The 21,116-nt window shown below is 32.7% G+C and overlaps 3 protein-coding genes across 4 annotated transcripts; 1 reads left to right on the top strand and 2 right to left on the bottom strand.

Annotated features, from left to right (window-relative positions):
• Positions 1 to 1,864: 1,864 nt before the first annotated feature.
• On the bottom strand, positions 1,865 to 3,205 carry LOC114380589 (heat shock 22 kDa protein, mitochondrial-like). 2 transcript variants are annotated; one of them, XM_028339719.1, is made up of 2 exons: positions 2,846 to 3,205; positions 1,865 to 2,535 (listed from the first exon to the last, which is right to left on the bottom strand). In XM_028339719.1, exons 1-2 carry the CDS (start codon positions 3,057 to 3,059, stop codon positions 2,111 to 2,113), a joined length of 639 nt encoding a protein of 212 aa, XP_028195520.1. In that variant the 5' UTR covers positions 3,060 to 3,205; the 3' UTR covers positions 1,865 to 2,110. The 2 variants fall into 2 exon arrangements, with proteins under 2 accessions (XP_028195520.1, XP_028195521.1); XM_028339720.1 differs by having other exon boundaries at positions 2,849 to 3,198.
• A 5,577-nt stretch (positions 3,206 to 8,782) lies between these two features.
• Positions 8,783 to 15,335, top strand: LOC114379799 (conserved oligomeric Golgi complex subunit 7-like). The gene is made up of 11 exons (XM_028338529.1): positions 8,783 to 8,852; positions 9,034 to 9,365; positions 9,669 to 9,758; positions 9,873 to 9,992; positions 10,100 to 10,201; positions 10,290 to 10,570; positions 10,759 to 10,904; positions 11,628 to 11,826; positions 12,330 to 12,999; positions 13,723 to 14,052; positions 14,722 to 15,335. Exons 2-11 carry the CDS (start codon positions 9,081 to 9,083, stop codon positions 15,001 to 15,003), a joined length of 2,505 nt encoding a protein of 834 aa, XP_028194330.1. The 5' UTR covers positions 8,783 to 8,852; positions 9,034 to 9,080; the 3' UTR covers positions 15,004 to 15,335.
• A 2,756-nt stretch (positions 15,336 to 18,091) lies between these two features.
• LOC114380163 (luc7-like protein 3) lies at positions 18,092 to 20,909 on the bottom strand. The gene is made up of 7 exons (XM_028339111.1): positions 20,728 to 20,909; positions 20,501 to 20,629; positions 20,173 to 20,212; positions 19,497 to 19,572; positions 19,192 to 19,392; positions 18,851 to 19,060; positions 18,092 to 18,770 (listed from the first exon to the last, which is right to left on the bottom strand). The coding sequence occupies exons 1-7, from the start codon at positions 20,768 to 20,770 to the stop codon at positions 18,429 to 18,431; spliced, it is 1,041 nt and encodes a 346-aa protein (XP_028194912.1). The 5' UTR covers positions 20,771 to 20,909; the 3' UTR covers positions 18,092 to 18,428.
• Between the last annotated feature and the right edge of the window lie 207 nt (positions 20,910 to 21,116).

Here is a 21,116-nt window from a genome sequence, read left to right as displayed (position 1 = left end):
TAGATCCAAAGAAACAAGTGTGCTTATTCTATTGAACCTTAACATTGATAGCATATTTCGTCTCCTCCTCCTTGATTTTAGGCTCGATGACATGGAACACGCCGTTCTTCATCTGAGCTTTGATCTTCACATGGAGCTCAGGCATCCGTTGTCATCGGCATGGTGGGCGAAGGAGAGAAAGAGATGTGCAGGAAAGGAGTGAAGAGGAGAGAGAGCGCTTCACAATCAGAGAGGACGCCATTGTGAGGGTGTGATATTCTGTTGTAAGAGATTCTAGAAGCAAATCCTTTATTACTCATCGTGACCGTGCTCTCACACTTTCTTCATCACTACTATAGTACTAATTCACTTTCATTGGGCTCCTTAAAATAAAAATGACTTTTCGGTTTACTGTCACAATTTTAATTTTGCTTTTTCTCAAGGTTAATACTTAGGATAGATGTTAATTCAATTTTCACTGATAATTGTTAGGACGCATATTTACTTGTTAACGAATTAAGTTTTATTTTAAATTGTTTAAAATCAGTATTACAGACTGATGTTTTTCTTAACTTTTCTAATCTATCATAAACTATTTCAAGCAACATTATTGGAAAATAATTCATCAATAGGTATTAAACTATTAATGAAAAAAAAAAGAAAAATTATAAACATAATATATTAAGAAAATAAATATATAAATGATAAATATTAATACAAAATTTAATGTGTAGAAATAATGATATATTATTACCCTATGCCAGTAGCACCTGCTAATTGCTATGCATTGAAACATTTTTCATACAAATTCCAAAAATCGTATAATATATTTATTCCTAGCAATTGAAACTATAGAACCTTTTCTTTGTACTGTAAAATGTGACCCTCTCGCTTGTGCTTTGTTCCATTAGAAGTTAAATAGAGAAAAAAAGAAATAGATTGGAAAAAAAAATATAAATATAGAAAAAGTAGAGTAAGAAAGAAATGAAAAAAAAAAATTCTTTCACCAGTGAAGCCTCTTCCATGTGATCATAAAGGGTCATCTAGACGACGAATATTCACCAAGAATGGGGGTGGAAATTATGTTATCAAATTCACACAAAATAATACTACCACAGTGTGCTTGGAAGATGTTGCAACAGGATCGAAAGCAAATATTTGATATAAATAATTGGAGTTGCCACTAATTCTACTCAAAATATGGGAACATTGGGAGAAAAAAAAAATCCTCGTTTGATAAAGTTGGCCTTTGAGGAAAAAAAGTTGGTTTCGAGAGTCTATGTATAAAAACGGATGGAAATTAAATCCCCAGTAACAAATATTGGATTTAAAAATTATTTTAATTTTGATTGAATCCTTCACAGCTTATTACTCATTTGCATGCACAAGCACACCGATAAGAATATTAAAAAAAGTATTTTAACAATAAAGAAAAAAGAAGAAAAAAAACAAGAAAATAGGTCGTGTTTATTTTCGTCTATCTTCGATCCTTATTTGTGTTTTTGATATTTTTTTGGGATTTGATATTTTTTTGAGATTTGCTTAGGCTTCTAACATACGGGAGAAAAAACATAAATAACTTGACTATCTATCTCAATCCAGCAAAAGCTCAAATGCACAACCGACCCAAAATAATTTGATTCAATTTGATCCTAAGCCACCGATTTTTTCACTGACCCAGGGACCAACGCATATATAGCTATCATGTCAGACGCTCCCAACCCAAAGTGGTTACGGTCAGAGAGACCCAAAAAAGAGGGTAATGAAAGGATGCATTGGCGTCGCAGTGGCTCGGAATTAATTTTGTTGATATTCAATTGTTTCTTTACCTATGAACTTAGGATTCATAGTTCTAAAACAGAGTATGCATTAGGGAAACGCTTGATTTTACGAATTTAAAATGACACGAATTTCATTGACAAGTCAAATTCAGACTGCAGTAGACTTCTAAACAACAAGCTCATTCACAACTCTATATAACAATTATTACAGATACGTTTGAAGTTTCAAAACCAAACACAGCAACAATACTATTAAGCTGTTATATCTACTAACTAGATTCATCACCACCTAATAAAAGAAAACTAAAGAGTAGTGTCGATGCAAAATGGCCAAATCAGCTTGGGTTGTTCTACTCAACCTTAACACTGATCACGTCTTTCCTCTCTTCCTCCTTCATTTTCGGCACAACGACCTTGAGCACACCGTTCTTCATCTCAGCTCTGATCTGGTCAATCTTGTAGAGCTTGTCCGGCAAGTCAATCCTGCTAGTGTAGCGACGAGCGCTCTCTTCTTCATCGCCTTCTTTAGCACCTTCACCTTTGATAATGAGAGTGTTCTGCTCCACGGAGATCTTCACGTCTTCCTTGCCGAGCCCAGGCATGTCCACGCGCAAATGCAGAGCATCCTCTGTCTCCCTCGCGTCCCATCCGCGACGCACTCCAGAGCCAGCTCCGATCCCGCGCGACGCGGAGAGGAACGGATTGTCCATGACCTGGTCCATCATGTTCAGAACCTGGCTCAAACTCCGAGTCGGAAAAAATGGATCCAACACATCTGCGGATAGCAAGAATCGAACAAAACGTAGAGTTCAGAATCACCAAAACCGCGGAAAGAAATAATTGAAGAGATCCGTTTAGTGCAAGGTTAGCTAGAATCGAATAAAACAAAACGTTTAAGTAATGATATTTATTGAATCCGTGGTGTTAAATTGCGATTGCACTTTCGGTGAGCCATAAATTTTTTATAGATTTGGACAATTGCGGCAACGCAATTTAAAACCACGATTGAATCAACTAAACTACATAAAAAATAGAAGAATTAAGAGAATCGGTTAGTGCGAGGTTAGGGAGAGAGCGACTACAACTACCTGAGAAGATATCGTCGCGGCGCGCAGTGCTAGGGAAAGAGCGTTCGGAGTGACGATCGATGTCGGTGCTGTGGTCGTCGGCGCGGTTGTCATACTGGCGCATGGCGTTGGTGTTGAAAGAGCGGTGGGAAGCGGAAGCGGCGGGGCGAAGGAGGGACCTGGAGAGGAGGGAAGAGGAGAGGAAGCGCTTCGCAATGAGAGAGGACGCCATTGAATTGAGATTGCAAAAGGTAGGTTGGTTCTTGGACTTGATGAGCAAGCAGGGAAAAAATCTTTGTGCAGGGAAATGGGGAGTGAGAGTGGGTGATATAAGGGGAATGGTTGGGACTTGAGAGGAGCTAGAAGACCCTAGAAAAAGGTCAGAAGGTTCCAGAGTAGTCACTAGTGTTATTCGCTTCTAAGAGATTCTCGAAGGTTCTGCCTTGGAGAGCAAGCATATCCGTTTTATTAGCCATCGACCATCGTGGCCACACTTAATTCATAATTCACTGTGTTAAAATCTTTTCAGTTTAATTTTTTTTCCCGTGGATCAGAGACATGGTTTCCGATAGTTTCTTAAAGATTAATTTCATTCCCACTTTGTCATTGTTTTTAATTAAAGAAAAGTTTATCTATAATAAGAATCAATCATAAATTTTCTCGTTAAATAAATTATTTCTGTCGAGATAGATAAAATGAGATCCTACCCCTCGGTTTACAATTTGTTTTCTCAACTTCTGTTAATATTTAGGATTATGACACATGTTATGTAATCAATTTTTTATTTAAAATATTTCGGACAGATATCTACTAAATATATTTTTTGATTAATATTTTATTTTAAAGATCAAATTGTAATTTTACTCCATTAATTTTATAAATTAACAGTTTTTATCTTCTTTATTAACTAATAACTGTGATTAATAAAATTATTAAGTGAATTATATATTAAATAAAAATTATTAATCATTAAAAAAATTTAATAAAACATTATTGATCATAATATGATGTTGTTACGGTGTCATCACATGTGGTGGTAGAAGTAGAATACGTGTTTGCTGATGAAAGAAAAAACACATTGTCGCAGGGAGTAGGGTGAATAGTTTTTTCTTAAAGTTTTTAATAATTAATCTTTTTAATTGATTTATAATTAAGTTAATAATTTTATTAATTATAATTATTTGTTAATAATCTATTAGGGACCAAAATCGTTAATTTATAAAATTAAAAAATTAAATATTACAATTAAATTATGAATTTTAAAAACTAATAAATCAAAATTATAATTTAACCTATTTTAATTTATTTATTCTTTTTCCATTCCTAATCTATAATCAATTCATTAAGTAATTTTAATTACTATTTTCTGTCTGTAAATTGAACACAAAAAATATTAATTACGTACCAAGTTTGAGAAAACCAAATACGGGTAGACGAAAGAACACGCAACTCACAAGTTTTTTGTTACCACTAAAACATAACGTAAGATATAAATTTTAAAAAAAATAACACAATATATATTTTAATAACAAAAAAAAATTTAAACAACATATATATTAAATTAATACAAACTAACATAACATATATTTAAATAATATCTTAAAAAAATATTAACCTACAAACTAACTTACCATATATATATATATAACACAAATAATAACATAGAATATCTAAAACAAATATAGCATACAAACTTTATAATACCTAAACCTAAAACAAATAATTTAATTATCAAGCAACAGAAAAAAAAAAAATAAACACAACAAATATTAACTACTTACCAAGCTTGAGAAAGAGGAGAATACGCAGCTCACACTTTTCGCCACCAGCATAAGCGTAACAAGCACCAGGAAATTCACACAGATGCTCCCATTCATTCGTGCATGATCGTTTTATAGGAGATAAGCTTATTCTGCCACTCCGAGTTGCGAAACCCTTTTTGAAAAGGTTTTTGAAAAGCCTGCTTCCTATGCTACGCTGCTACGTTCAACCTGTGACCCTGCATGCATGCATGCCACGTAAGCACCTGTCTCGCAAGCAATGACGAGATACCTTCTTCACATGTTTTGCCAGACATGTTAGTGAAACCCACCTGAACCCTCTGTGCCCTACTCTGCAACACCTGAACTTAGTTGGGAAGTCTCATCTGTTTCGCCAATGCTGCTGGCTAGACCCACCTCCACGTCACGTGTTTCGTCAATGTCAATGACAAAACACCTCCACATCAGCGCTATCTCGCCAATGCCAATGGTGACTCAGTTGTATCGCCGGCATCAATGGTGACATACATGAAAAAAAAGATCCCCCTCGTCAATAATTTTAAAATGGATCCTATTTGATAAATTGTTTGTAAAAGTGACCCTATTTGATCAATTTGTTGTTGGTCTTCCATCCAGTTGCCTTAGTTGACTTTTAATGTTAGATGTGACGTGTGAGCTTTAATATGGGTTAGTATTGTGATGACTCGTCAATTAATAATATATTTATTATTTTATTATATAGAATAAATTTTTATTTTATGGGATGATATCATATATAATCTTATATTCATTGTTCTCAATTAAATAAATATAATCAATTTCACTTTTAGCTGTTTTATTTTCCTTTGTTAAAATCAAATTCATGTACAATAATTACTAAATTAATGGAATCCTCGCAACGAGAGGATGAATTTATATATAGTCATTAAAAAATGACGTTATTATTATAATAGTTAATTTCATTTATTAAAACAAGTTAATTTCATTATTATATATGGTCGGAGATGTAATTTCAATTCTAATTTCAATCCTTGCAATGACTTTCGCCGGTGTTATTATACAAAAATGTCTTATAACTTTGAGTTGGTACATCAATCATTTATCAATTTCAATCAATCTCACATGATTTTAAGTTGGTATATCGGTCACTAATCAATTTCGTAAAAAACAATCATTAATTAATCAATTCATTACTATTTCCCCATACAAAATAATTTGAAAACTTTTAGATTATATTTGAGAAGATTTTTCAGCTGAATTCTAATTTTTTTACCGGCGGATAAATTTATTTGAATGATTGGTAAATAATTTTTTAATAATTTCTAATGTTTTTTTAAAATATCATGTAAAATAATATTTTTTTAAATATTATTTGAAGTAATATTTTTTTAAAATATTAAATTTTTACTTTTTATATTTTCTTTTATTTTTTTCCTAGCATATTTATTTATTTTTTAATAAATAATTATTTTATTATTTTTATGTTATTTTATATTTTTTATTTACATCAATCATTGGTTTTATTTAACATTTATAATTTAATAAATTAATTTTTTAACTTTTAACTAACTTTTCATATTGTTTTATCCCATATAACTTTAATTTCACATTCCATGTCAATCATGTAATTTGTATTTATATAAAAATATTATTTGCCATAAACACACCTCTTCATGGAATGAAACCTAATCCGATAATCAATTCAATAATAAATACCTATGCATACTTGAGTGTTTTCACGTTCACTGTTGTTTTCTTCTAAAGGAGTTAATTGCTAACATCTATTCTTTTCATTTGAGTTTCTATGGAGGAATAAGTACACGCAAAAAAATACATATTCGATTGTTTTCTTCTTTTTCTAAGGTAGTTTCTGTCTTTTTTTCAATTTTCTTTCAATCCTTTTATATTTTTCCTAATATTTAGAATCTGAGTTTGTTCCATTCAACATAAATACATATGTATTTATTGTTGTTTCTGATGGAATTGGGGACATGCCTAATTACGTGTTATGCTTGAGCTGCATTGCCCATGTTTATGTAACGATCGAGTTCGGAAGTGTGTTATCCTTGGGGTAGAGAGACTGTATTTTTTATATTCATAAATAATAAGATTACATATATATATATATATATAATATACGCATATATTATCTAAAGCACAAAAGACTTAAAGGACCTAATGCTGAGTTGCAGGAGAATATTTCACCTATTGAACCTCAAACCAAACGTTAAGTTCAAAATTTATTTCTCTAAACAAAATTTAATATTTATTATAAATTCAAATACGGTTCGAGAAGGCAGTAGCCATTGTAAAATTAGGGCATTTCTCTGAGCTAGTTTTTAGATAATTTTTCCATATGTTATTGATACAATACTTGGGTTTGTGTTTATGTTTGCACTGTATGCTATTTGCATCCAGGTCATAATAATATAATAAATATACATGACAGTTTTGTTCATATTACAGTTATCGTCGTCGTCGCCTACCAACTGCCACCGACTTCTACTTTTTTATTTTAAGCTTTTATTTTTAACTTTGACTTATAATAACTTTTAAGTCAAAATTAAGTTAGATGAAACATACCCTTAATCTATTGAAAAAATCAACTTATGTAGCACAAGTATAATTTATATTTTGAACAAAACTCAAGTATAATTGGAAGTATTATCAATGTTAAGAAATTGTTTTCAATATAATTCAGTGATATTAAATTAATAAACAACATATTAATATGATAATACATGATTAAATAGTTATACAAAATCATTTTTCATTTTAACCACTGCATTCTCTAACATTAAATTCAACTAACTATTAACATTTTTTTAATCTATAATAATACATATGAAAATGTTTTTTTAATAGGAATGATTGCACATAACATTCACAAGAGCTCTCAGTGATAAATTCATTTGATTTTTTTTAAGATAATTAATTTTAAATTATATAATAATTGTAATATAATTATAATAATTGACTGTAATAAGATTTTTTTTATAATTTATAATAACAAAATTAATTAACAATGGTATATGATAATGATACATTTTTTTTACTGCATATGTATTATTATTATTATTAAACTAATTGTTTATTAACAAAAGCAAGTAAAAAATAATTATATAATATAAAAGAAGGTTTTATATACTGTTAAATTAGAGTATCGCGATCCGTGTAGTCGCTAATAACTAATTTTATTTTAAATTGATATATAAATTGAGTAAAATAAGTTGATATTAATATAAGAAATTTTAAAATTTAGAAACAAATAATATCCTTTATTTGCATAATAAATTAACAAAAAAATTAATTTTTATTTGATTGATTTATATGTTAAAATAGATAATTCTATCACGTGTGAACAAAATATCAGCTTATATTTTTTTCTTGGGTTATGAATATCATTCATCTCATTATAATTCTGTAAGTAAAAAATATTTTAAATATAAAACAATTCAACATGAAATACTCAAACATTTTTTTAAATATTTAATTTAATTAATTTAAAATAATTAGGAGTAATATATATTTTAATTTGGATTGACTATTAACATTAATATATTTTGATTCAAAATTACAACATACTCAAATTAAGATAAAATATAAATAATTTATTAAGTGAACATAAATTTAATTCTTATTTTTATTATTTCCATATTTTTCAAGATATAATAATCAATTGGATCTTCAACTGACTATTTATATTACAAAATAATAACTTTTAAAAATTATTATATTTATAATACATTATTGATATCTAGCACAAAAATATTGATTTTAATTTATAATTCCTAATTCAAAATTTTTAAATTCTTATATGTTAAAATTTTAAAATGTTTTATATTATTTTTCAAAAAAACAACATATATGTTATGAATGACACACATGAATTTAAATTTTAATTTAAAAATACATAATTAAAAATATCATTTTATAAATATTTTATTTTTATTTTTATTATAGCCCGCAATAATTAATAACTAAATACTAAATGGTTAAAATAAAGAAGTAAACATTATAAATAATTCTTATTGGCAAAGTTTAAAATATATATTTGAAATTTAGTTTAGAAAAAAATTATTTACGTATGTATGGTATGAATCACAATACTCTAGTATAATATATAATATATATTTTTTTCATTTATTAATTTAATTGGAAAGAATTATTTCCATAACAAGAACTAAGAATTCAGATATGTTTTCTATGCTACTTAGTTAAGTGAAAGAAGAAAACGGTGCGATTGAAGTTATTAAATTTTTCAGGCAAGAACACCAGTGAAATTTGGATATTGTACTTTGTTGGTTAGGATAAATTTCTGTTTAGGGTGCTTTTAGTTTCTAATCAATTTCACTTCCAAAACAAATTTTACAAATAATTCCACTAAAAATCGTCAGATCATATCCAAACACAAAGACGCAGTAAGTTTGTCTGTGCATCTTGCAGTTGCAGGCATTTGGAGCCTGAAGAGAAGACGATAAGTTTCTGCGACCATGATGCTGGATTTGGGTCCATTCTCGAATGAGAACTTCGACCCGAAGAAATGGATCAACTCAGCGTGTCAGAGTCGGCACCCTCAGGACTCTTTGGACAAACACCTGGTGGACATGGAGATGAAGCTCCAGATGGTGTCCGAGGAAATCGCCGCTTCGCTCGAGGAGCAGAGCGCCGCCGCTCTCCTCCGCGTCCCCCGCGCCACTCGCGACGTCATCCGCCTCCGTGACGATGCCGTTTCTCTCCGCTCCGCTGTCTCCTCCATCCTCCAGAAGCTCAAGAAGGTACGTACACAGAAATTCCGGATCGGATTAGGTTTCCAATTTGCCTTGTTTCCTAGAAATCTTACATCGCATTGAGCTGAACAATGAATCAATTATGATAACTGAATTGAAGTTTTAGAATGCTTTTGATTTCCTTATAGATCCTTGTAGAAATTAGAGGTTGGTAACTTACGCACCATTATGCATTATCTCGCACGCTATTGAATGATCTGAAATTCTGATCTGGTCATTGAGATCTAGTTGAGAGCAAGCACTTGTAAATTTGCTTTCACTTATTTTTTTTCATCCTTAATTTTGTTATAGGCAGAGGGATCATCGGCTGAATCTATAGCTGCACTTGCTAAAGTGGATGTTGTCAAGCAGAGGATGGAAGCTGCATATGAAACGTTGCAGGTAGCGAATAGGGATTGTAATTTGCATATTGGAAAGTTGTTAGCTCATATTGATGTAATTCAGTGAGATTCTCTATGATGTGGCAGATTCACTTCATTTGCAATTTAATGACAGGATGCTGCGGGATTAACTCAATTGAGTGCAACCGTGGAGGATGTATTTGCCAGTGGAGATCTTCCTCGTGCTGCAGAAACGTTAGCTAACATGAGGCATTGCTTGTCTGCAGTTGGGGAGGTACTAATTTTCCCCTCTGCTTACTTAAGAAGTTCCCGAGGGTTGATATTTTATAATTTGGTTTAATATTGTTGTTTCGTTTTCACCTACTCTCACACTATATTTAGGTTGCTGAATTTGCCAACATAAGAAAGCAACTTGAAGTCTTGGAGGACAGGCTAGACAATATGGTGCAGCCTCGTCTTATGGATGCATTATCTAATCGCAAGGTTATAAACATATATATTGTCAAACATGTTCTTACACCCTATGGTTTGCGTTGAATCCCTTGTATTAGCTCTTATTGCTGTTATTCAGGTTGATGCTGCTCAAGATTTACGTGGAATTCTCATTAGAATTGGAAGGTTTAAGTCTCTGGAATCACAATATGTAAAGGTTCACCTGAAACCAATAAAGCAGCTTTGGGAAGATTTTGATTCAAGAGAAAGAGCTAGTAAGCCTGCAAATGAGAAGAATGAGATGGATAGGACATCAAGTGGTGGTGATTTTCAGTCAGTTTCACCTGCAATACCATTCTCCAGTTGGCTACCAAGCTTTTATGATGAGCTACTACTTTATCTTGAACAAGAATGGAAATGGTACTAGTGTTAGCTTACATTGTTTTTACTGTTGAACAAATGTTTGGTTAAAACACTACAACTAACAATAATTCTGTACTCAAAATGTAGTGCTTCGGCCTACTGAAAAATCAGCTGGCACAAAATGATACTAATCAAATTTGCATATTAAAGTAGCATAATAAAAGCATTTGAGCTGTTGCTTGCAGGTGTATGATTGCTTTTCCTGAAGACTATAAAACTCTTGTCCCAAAGCTACTAAGTGAGACTATGATGGCTATAGGCTCCAGTTTCATATCTCGTATCAACCTTGCCATTGGAGATGCTGTTCCAGAAACAAAAGCACTGGCTAAAGGTGGTTCTTAGATCTTTGGAATGGTTTCCTGTCAGAGAAAGTTGTTAGCTTTGTTTACATATTTTTTATATTTCATTGCATATAACATTATAGAACTTTTCACTATATAACAATGGTTACCCTCACTGATCTTTCAAAGTGATAATGGATTTTAGTCCCTGCACATCAGGCTGTTTTTTATATGTATATAAAAATATAAAATAGTTGTAGATGTAGTGCTCCACAGAGAACTATCTTGGTCAGTTGGTCATTAGTTCTTGTTCCAATGAATTGTTCTTTCTGCTCACTAGGGAAAACAATTTAATGATGAATGACTAAGGTAACTTGTAGTTTACATAGAGCTATATAGCAAGAAAAAAAAGAAAATCTGCTATGTACGCTAGTTTTTTTTTTTGGTGAATTCTGCTATGTACTCTAGTGAGGCCCAAGATATGTAATTGACTGCAGTTAACTAATTATTGCATTTTTATTAATGCCGAGTTCCTTGGTCCCTTGTATCATTTATCACAATGGATCATGAAATCTTATATTTCATTCCTTTTTCTTCTCTCTTAATTGATCTTCTGAAAGAATAGTGTTCTCGAAGAAACCAGAGGTTTAAGTTTAGAACTGTGATAATTCAGTGTATATCTTTCATTTAACAGAAATGTAAGATATTTTAGCTATTTTGCTTTGTGTTAACTCTACAAGATGTTGATATTTTAAGCTCATGAATTTTTGTAGGTTTGTTAGATATTTTAGCTGGTGATATGCAAAAGGGTATTAAGCTTCAGACAAAGCATCTGGAGGCCTTGATTGAATTACACAATATGACTGGGACCTTTGCAAGGAATATTCAGCACTTATTTTCTGTTTCTGATGTCCGGGTTTTAATGGATGTGCTTAAATCTGTGTACTTGCCTTATGAATCGTTTAAACAGAGGTAAAAGTGTATTTTAATTTAAAGCATAATTGAAAAAAAATGATAAATTAAGTTTGGCTGATTATGCCTTTTGGCATTTGGCTTCAGTATTATAGAAGAATTGGGTGGGTCTATGGGAGAGAGCTTCATATCTCACAATTTATGTCTCAAAATGTAGAAGTATGAAATAAGAGGAACAGAAAGATAAATTTTAATAAACCACTGGCCTTATGATATGTCATGCTTGTTATTTGAGAAATGCTAGCAACGTGCTCTTTTGATCACACTCTATAATTGGCTGAAATTGATTGAAAATTACAATTTTTTGTGTGTCCCACTTGTTATTTAATGATTCTCTCGTTGTATTTTATAATTTTCAATAAATTTTAACCAATAATAGAGTATGTAATAGAAGGAGTGTGTTGCTGGCATGCTCCTAATTATTAGATATATAAACCCTTTTCCAATTCCTAGAAATGTACAATTTTATCCTTACTCTATCTTTTATTGGGAATATCCTACAGATATGGACAAATGGAGCGTGCCATCCTTTCTGCTGAGATTGCAGGAGTAGATTTAAGAGGAGCTGTTATTCGAGGGTTGGGAGCCCAAGGTGTTGAACTCAGTGAAACAGTTCGCAGGATGGAGGAGTCTATTCCCCAAATAATTATACTTCTTGAAGCAGCTGCAGAGAGATGCATCAACTTCACTGGAGGTTCTGAGGCAGATGAGTTAATTCTTGCTCTTGATGACATAATGTTACAATACATTTCCACTCTGCAAGAAACTCTCAAGTCACTGAGAACTGTCTGTGGTGTGGATTATGGAAGTGATGGTACTTTTAAGAAGGACATGGAGAAGAAGGATGGAAACCAAAATGCTCGGAGAGTTGATTTGATCTCAAATGAGGAGGAATGGTCGATAGTCCAAGGGGCATTGCAGATCTTGACAGTTGCAGATAATTTGACAAGCAGGTCTTCTGTATTTGAAGCATCCTTAAGAGCTACTCTTGCTAGATTGAGCACAACTCTATCTTTTTCTGCATTTGGTTCAAGTTTAGACCAACACCAGGCTATAAATAGTAGTGTAGATGGGGAACCGTCTTATGGTGGAAGGGCTGCCTTAGATATGGCAACACTGCGGTTGGTTGATGTGCCTGAGAAAGCCAGGAAACTCTTTAACCTTTTGAATCAGGTATATATAAGACTAGCTTTATTGTAGTCTCATTTTTCTTTTTCTTTTGGTTTAAAATAGATTGAAGGGATAGTGAATAGATTTAAAGTTGAAATTAGGAGGAACCTTAAAGATATAATGATAGGAATCTATCATATAACCCAATCCTTTTAACATTCTTTTAATCTTTTTAAATCTTCCTTTCTTCCTCCTAGCAGTGTGCTGGAATGTGGTGATGAACTGATGATTTAACTACCCCTATCCCCCCCTCCCTAAAATGCTAATTATTCACATTGGTAAATATTATAATTTAAGAAATTAAATAAGGTTATGAATTCAGAGTTCTTATGGAATTGGCTTCTTTGCAGTTTGCATGTGCTTTAATCCCTTTGTTTTGTGTCCTTCCATCCACATGCTTCTACCATAATTTTTCTGAAAAAGGTGGTGAAAAAACATTTATTTTTCTGTTTCCTATATATAGAATTAGATGTTTTGCCTGCAAAAAAAGAAAAGCAAAACTAAAAGGAAAATAAATGTTCTTTCATTGCGTCTTTGTTGTAATCTGAAAATGGTTAATGTAGATTCAAACAACTTAAAATTTATGCCTATGGTTTTCAATGAATGTGATTCATTGCTTTTTTAAGACCACAAGATTACCTTGGTGTTCCTTTTTCTCTGTGCTGACACACTTTTCCCTGTCTTCTTATTCTTGGGACTTACATAAAATATGACTATTTTTTGCAGTCTAAAGATCCTCGATTTCACGCACTTCCCGTTGCATCTCAAAGAGTTGCATCATTTACAGATACAGTTAATGAACTTGTATATGATGTCCTCATATCTAAAGTACGGCAACGCCTCAGTGACGTGTCCCGTTTGCCAATTTGGTCATCAGTTGAGGAACAAGGATCCTTTCCTCTCCCTACCTTCAGTGCATATCCACAGTCCTATGTCACCAGTGTTGGTGAATATCTTCTTACTTTACCCCAACAATTAGAGCCACTTGCTGAGGGAATCTCTAACAATGAAGTCAATGATGAAGCACAGTTCTTTGCAACTGAATGGATGTTCAAGGTAACTCATAATATAAAGAAAGATCAAAGTAAACAGATTCAATTTTCCGTTTTGTCACCCTGTTAAGTTTTTTTCCACACACATTTCATCTTTAAAAACATCACTTTATAAAATTTGTTAGTGTTTGATATATATATATATATATATATATAGAAATAAGATTTCTGATTATTTTGTGAAGCTACAGATTAGCTTTTGAAACGAAAATATAACTACCTTTTGTAATGAAGAGTGTTTTCTGTAATTGCAACCAAACAAAAAACAGCTTCTTCTTTACATAGAATCTCCCTGTAATGTAAATCAAGTGTCATCATTTCCTGCAATTTGATCTGAATGCTTCAGCATGAAGTTAGTATTCTTGACACACCATCAATTTGTTTTCTGCCTTGATATACATGTCTGTTTTCAGTGTTGAGCCTGCTTACACGATTCTCGGATAGCTTATAAACAAAAATTTTCCTTTTATGACATGGCAATAAAAATTATCCCCAAATGTAAGGAAGATGCGACTAGTTTCCGAACGTAAGTAGATGGGTGAGATGATATATAGGCTTGTGCATTAAATAAGGATTATTCGAAATGATTCAGACCTTGATATCCTTCTTAGATCGTGAATCTCTTTTCTGTCTGCAAATTAAATGACTAATGACAAACGTTTTTTCTGTTTAGGTTGCAGAGGGTGCAACTGCACTTTACATAGAGCAGTTGCGTGGGATTCAGTACATTTCAGATCGTGGAGCACAGCAGCTATCAGTTGATATTGAGTATCTTAGTAATGTGCTTTCTGCTCTGTCAATGCCAATCCCTCCAGTTCTGGCTACATTCCAAAGTTGTCTTTCTACTCCAAGAAACCAGCTAAAAGATCTTTTGAAGACAGATTCAGGAAACCAACTTGATATGCCAACAGCAAACCTCGTCTGTAAGATGCGACGAGTGAACTTGGATTCGTGAATGTTCCTAACTAACTTCAAGCAACCGAGCCCCTTCCACCCTCTCTCCCTTTTTCCAGACATGTTTTTGCGTTGCAGAGGAGATTCTTTTACATCGGCAATGCCTACTTGCAGTTTTTTGTCATGTGGGTGAATATACCTATTACCTACTTGCATATTGAATTTGTAACTAGTTACAAAAGGGATACAATCTCCTGCATATTATATCTTCTGGTTTATTGGAGAAAAGAAAGAGTAGTCTGTCAGCAATTGTTGCTTTATTTCTTTTCCTTGTAACGCGTTTGTATTGTTTGAAGCCAATCTACAAAAGATGTAGCTCTCGCGTGAAAGTAATCTTCCATGTCTGATCCATCCTTTAACAAGTTTAACAAACTTATTTTAATTTAAAAAATATAAATATAATTGGACCAGAGAAATTAAAATATTGAAAAACAAACTGAGAAGCCCAGTTACACATTATTTTTTTTTTTTGTTTTTTTGTATAAAACGGGGCAGAGCCCAAAGGAAGATCAAACAGAAATTAGTAAATTACAAGAGTAGGAGAAACTCCAAAGGAAGGTGCGAACATTGTTGAGTAAATATCGCTGGAGTGGATCTTATGTGACATTTTCAATTGACAAGATATGTGAAAGTTGTGTTTATTTTTTCTTTCAGTTTCATTATTTAAATATTAAATAATTGAGATTATGTGCAATACACTATTATCTATAATAATTTTCGTTTCTTATTTGATTTTCAATATATATGCATTATTAAAAAATACTTAAATAGAAATTGTTTGACTCTAGTTGTAAAAGAAAATTTTTCCCTTTTCTTTTGATGGACATTAAATATAAGCAAGGTTTTCTCAAAATTTGTAAAAGAAAAAACATCAAGAAATAAATTAGAAATATAATTTAAAATGTGTGTTAAATGAATATCACCTATAAATTTCAGATTGAACCGTATTTCACATTGTAGGAAATTGATTTGAGAGGACTACTAACAACACTTAAACGACGGAAAACCAATATAAAAAGAAACAAAATCAGTCCGTGAGGGGAAGTCAAAGATGGAAAAAAAAAAAAAAAACTCTCGAACATACTTTTTTTAAGTTTAAATCTCTCTCATATCACTCATTCTACATTTCAATCTTATAAAAAAAATATAATTCTAATTTTCTTAAGCATAACCGTTTTCAATTTTGATCATATTATCAGTCATAATTTCGTTGAAGAAAAGTGGTAAAATGCGGGAATCTCCTAATACTACTGGGCAAGACATCAATGCACAAGCCCAAACTGCAAACAAATTTACCTAGTTATATTACATCTACTCAACTAGCTGGAGGGTCAAGGATCCAACTAAGGTTCCCTAACAAATAAAATTTGAGACTTTAATGAACATTGAACCCAAATTCATAGAAAGGAATAAGGATGAGAAATAACTCTGAATCCTTGACAGTCATTAAGTTGTGTTTGCTTGTCAAGTTTTATAAAATTTACGTAAAATATAAGGACCAAATTAAAATATTTTTACTTTAATACGTGACACTTATTTTCTATTTAATCTTCACACATCAATATTTTATAACGTCATCCGATAACTTTAACACAATAATGTAGAGGAATTTAATCCCTCGTGTCTAAACTTAACATTCAGTCGCAATTTCTTACCACCGCAACGTTAAAAGAGACAATTCCCATTTTTTTAAGTTGAAGATTTCAAATTAATCCCTGAATTTTACTAAAATATATTTGAGGATTAAAATTAAAAAAATTCAATATTCTAAGAATCACCCAGATAATTTCATTATTTTAAAGACTACTTAAAATAGTAAGTTTTTTATGCTTAAAAAAGTAATAGTTTAACAACGAAAATAGTGGTTTTTCAACCCAAAAATAGAACTTACTGAATGCTTGTTGAATTGTATTTTTTTAATCCACATAATCCCGTTATCTTTTTATATTTGAGAATGCGTAGAAACTTGATTGAGTTATAAATAAGATCAGAAAATATTTTATATATTTTGTATAAAGTTCGAAAATAATATACATTGTAAGTTCCGTACAGGCTCTTGCATTTGCTAAGACATCAAACTCATCGAGTCTATCACCATACTTGTCGCAAGGCTTGTTGAATTTGACTGTCATTTCGAATGATAAAAACACAACGCTTTCTCCTGATATCAAAAGAAAAGGCTTAATTTTCATTTTGCCTCGCTTCTAATAACAAGAGGCGACGATTGTTTTCCTGCACATATCACCTCCAGAAACAATCAAGCCAACAAAGATCACAAGGGCATTTTTGTGTGCCTGAACACCAAATTAAACGCTCTTATTCAGATGAGAAACATTTACCTCTAATCACCCAGACAATAAAGGTAGGGCGTTGGTTCATGAAAGAAGAAGACATTCTGCAACCCAGTTCAACGAAAGTTTTTCATGCAAATGTCGACCATTCGGGCTATCAAATTACCCGGCAAAGACAACCAAATCCCTGTATTTGCCGGTCCTTTCAATTTTCTATTCAAACTCAGCAAATCAAATATTACTTTTACATAGGATGATTCACCATTCTCTAATTACCATTCCAAACAGTTCCCAATTGCTTACTTATACTGGACAACATACTAATCTTTTTTACCCATCAGAAACCGTGTTAAGAATAACATCAGGATTCAGGAAACTACTAGGAAATAAAAAATAATTGTCTAACCAGAGGATAAGATCATATCGGGTGATATCACACCAAATATATAACAGATATGATGCCATGGATTTGGGAGATAACTAACAACAAATTCAGTAAGTTTACCTATATCCTCTAAACTGGTGCCTTCGGAATGCAGTTCAATGTCAAATTCATGTCAGAATAAGCAGCATTTTTTTAAACCTGTTGGTTTATGTCAACTTAAGACACAAAGGTAATGAAACAAAAAAGGAAAGGGGAAAGAAAACAAACATTTGTATGCTGAACAAATATCAATCTATTTGTCTCAGGGTATAAGATTCACATGTTACCTCAATACAAGAGAAAACCATCCCCCTCAGCAGCAATGACAATCATTCATGTAATTTTGTGTCGGACATCTTAAATCAATCAATTGATTTCCAGAAATGGGAGAAAAGAAAGACTACACACAATGCTTCAGAGATGAATCGTCATAAATCACTTAAATCAAGGTGCAAAACAAATTGTAAGAAAAGTTACAACAGTGAAATACCTACCTCAACCCCTTTCTCCATTAATAATATTGATGAAAGGGAGATTGTATAGTCTCAACAAAGCTCTGAGATGGGAAAAGAGTAAATTCACCCTTGAAGGTGACAAAAAAAACTCTCCAAAAGCACATTTTATGTAAGTCTTGGGATATTAAAGACTACCTTTTTAAAATTAAATTCTGACATCTATCAAGAAATTCCACTAATTTGAGCAAACTGGACTTCAAGAAGACCTTCTGTGGCTATGCTTACCAGGGGAGCGTGACCTGCTCCGATCACGGTACCTGTCTCTACCTCCATTTCTTCCATTTCTCGCCCTATAATCCACCCCCCTTCCTCCATCTCGATAACCTCTAACATCATGCTCCCGAGACCTTTCACGATCTGAGTCTCTATCTCTATACCTATCCCGCTCCCTATTGTGATCTTTATCACGATGCCTATCCCTGTCACTTGAATCACTTCGTCTCCTTCTCTCGGACTCCTTCTCCCTCTGTTTCCTCCGTTCTTCTGCCTCTCTTTCCCGAGCTAATCTTTCCTCTTCATTAGCTTTCTCCTTAGCAATCTGAAAAACAATACCAACTTATATCAAGAAACATTTTATAAATTTTTTAGTGTAAATTAGTTCAAGACAACTAAACTCGCCTTAAACTCATTTATGAAGTCGCGAACCATTCCATAACCAACATGCTGCTTTCCTGTGACATGAGACTGAGTCCTTTCTGCAGCATCATTTGCCACAAGAAAAGAACCACATATTTCACAGAGTGCCATCTTCTTCTCCTGACCAAGCATCAACACCTTATCATTTTGAGGTTGCGTTAAGGCTGTCTTCTCAGCATTAAGTGTCTCCACCTGTAAGAGAAAGTCAGGTCCACACCCAAAAATGGAAATTTAGCCCAAGGTTCTTCAGATCTGCCAGAGCTAAATCTTTATAAGTTAATTTTATATGAAAGGCAAAAAAGGTATTGCATCATCTTCAGCACCTTTCTCATAAGAGCTTCAGCTTCATCAACTTTCCCCGCTTCACCAAGAGATTCAACTTGTTCCAGAAGGTTCTTAATTTTCTCCTCCAGCACAGATAGCTGTTCAGATTTTTCGGCTGTCAGTGGTGGTGGTGGTGTTGGCTCTACCTCTTGAGCAAGACGTTCTCTCCCACGTCTTACTCTTCTATCCAAGTCCATCACCTGGGATTACAGAAAATATTAAAAATGATTCGTCAACATACAAACAAGAGTAAATTCTGGAGTGTTGGGACTTGGGAGGGTACGACAACAGGAAGGTGACCTACCAATTTCTCACAAAATTGAGAAAGTTCAGCTTCAAATTTCGGTACATATGCATCATGTCTTGGAGATTTCTCAAAACTGAAGTCACCAATACAGTAAAACTCATTAAATCAGAAACCCAACTATATAACTATGGAATAATCTAAAAGCAATGTAATGAGACTTGTGCTTTTCATTTATTGGCATATCTTGTTATCAAATGTACACATATGACAAAGTAAAATTGGCAAAGGATAGTAAACTTGTGAAAAGAAGCATCACTGGTAAGGTTTGTAAAAAACCACTATAGCACCAATTGAAGCAGGAATTCTGAAACTTATATTGAATATGGTAATATAAACTGAAACAGGTTAATAATAGAACTAGGATCTACTTTAAAATGAAATTTACAAGTAACACAACATTAAACCAACTTCAATGCAATGATAGAGTACTAACAGTAGCAAAATTTTTGCAATAGAACCACACAGGAAACCACTGTCTAACATTAAAAAAAATATAAAATTGCATCTTCATACAGGTATGCCTAACAATCAGAAACGTAAATAGTTTTCACACTGATTTATTAGCGAATATTTGCAGCAAGACTAAAGAAGTTCCATGCAGCTCATCATTAGAAATCTCATACAGTTTCATTTACAGAACCTGAATTATATGAACATAAATTTAATTGTTCACCTTTCTTTCAACTTCGGGTCATGTATTCTGGGACAAGGTCCTGCATCAAAATTTACCGCACATCAAGCAAATGGTTAAAAATGAGATTCAGCCAAAGCCACCGCAACAAAGAAGATCCCTATGGTTGCCGAGGGAACTCAATTCAAAAGATATATTAGTAATAATGAATTCATTAACTAACCTCAGCCAAATCACACAAATAAAAACACTCTAAAACGAAGGCATCACAACAATCTAACACGTGAAGTAAAAGTGACAGTGTAGTTGAATTGACATCAAACTACAGAGAATTGAAATTGAATGAACTGTAATAAAAATTGAAACGCACCGAGATCACTGCGCGTGTTGACAAAGAGATCGTGAGGGCAAAAGCGCACCATGTAGAATCCACACACTTCCTTATCGTCCCAACTCACTTCCTTGTACCCCTTCCTCTCCTCCTCCGTCAAGTTGCGCGCTGAAAAATTCAGCACAGTGACAACAAAACAAACAAATTCGTCAATTTAGGAATAGTGGATTTCGTGAATTGAGAATGCGAAAAAGAGACATACGTACCTGCACCCATGAGTTCGTCGAGTAGAGCTCTCTGAGCGTCCATGATGAAACGAAGAAAAAGAGTAACCCTAATTCAAATGAATTCCTCTCGAAATTGGAATGGGAAGGGTAGAGAACACGGGATTGCGAATTTGGTTTATAGGGTAGGGTTTGTGGGTGGGTGCCTTGAACACTGGTTAAATGGACAGTTACCACTTTTCCTTTTTATCTTTTTCTTCCTCTGTTTATTATTAATTTTATAACACTATTAATATGGTATTGTTTTCATAAATTATTAAACATTTTAAAAATAACAATTTAGTGATAAATCTTTGACTTTGAAAAATTATTGTATTTATTTAATTTTAAAAATACATACTCACATTCAATTGAATCAACCAAAAATAAAT

Source organism: Glycine soja, chromosome 12, assembly GCF_004193775.1.
Source record: "Glycine soja cultivar W05 chromosome 12, ASM419377v2, whole genome shotgun sequence".
Taxonomy (NCBI): Eukaryota; Viridiplantae; Streptophyta; class Magnoliopsida; order Fabales; family Fabaceae; genus Glycine; species Glycine soja.
Note: the sequence above shows the minus strand (reverse complement) of the source record. Positions and strands in the feature narration are given on the sequence as shown.

Bases quoted from the DNA above. Each gene is read 5' to 3' on its own strand.
- LOC114380163 (XM_028339111.1), bottom strand. From the start codon at position 20,770: ATGGACGCTCAGAGAGCTCTACTCGACGAACTCATGGGTGCAG. The intron at 19,393-19,496 runs GTAGGTCACCTT...CTGTAATCCCAG, and splicing joins CTCAATTTTGTGAGAAATTG to GTGATGGACTTGGATAGAAG. The intron at 19,061-19,191 runs GTGCTGAAGATG...TTTCTCTTACAG, and splicing joins CTGAAGCTCTTATGAGAAAG to GTGGAGACACTTAATGCTGA.
- LOC114380589 (XM_028339719.1), bottom strand. From the start codon at position 3,059: ATGGCGTCCTCTCTCATTGCGAAGCGCTTCCTCTCCTCTTCCCTCCTC. The intron at 2,536-2,845 runs GTTGTAGTCGCT...TGCTATCCGCAG, and splicing joins CGACGATATCTTCTCAGGTA to ATGTGTTGGATCCATTTTTT.
- LOC114379799 (XM_028338529.1), top strand. From the start codon at position 9,081: ATGATGCTGGATTTGGGTCCATTCTCGAATGAGAACTTCGACCCGAAG. The intron at 10,202-10,289 runs GTTATAAACATA...GCTGTTATTCAG, and splicing joins ATGCATTATCTAATCGCAAG to GTTGATGCTGCTCAAGATTT. The intron at 10,905-11,627 runs GTGGTTCTTAGA...GAATTTTTGTAG, and splicing joins AACAAAAGCACTGGCTAAAG to GTTTGTTAGATATTTTAGCT.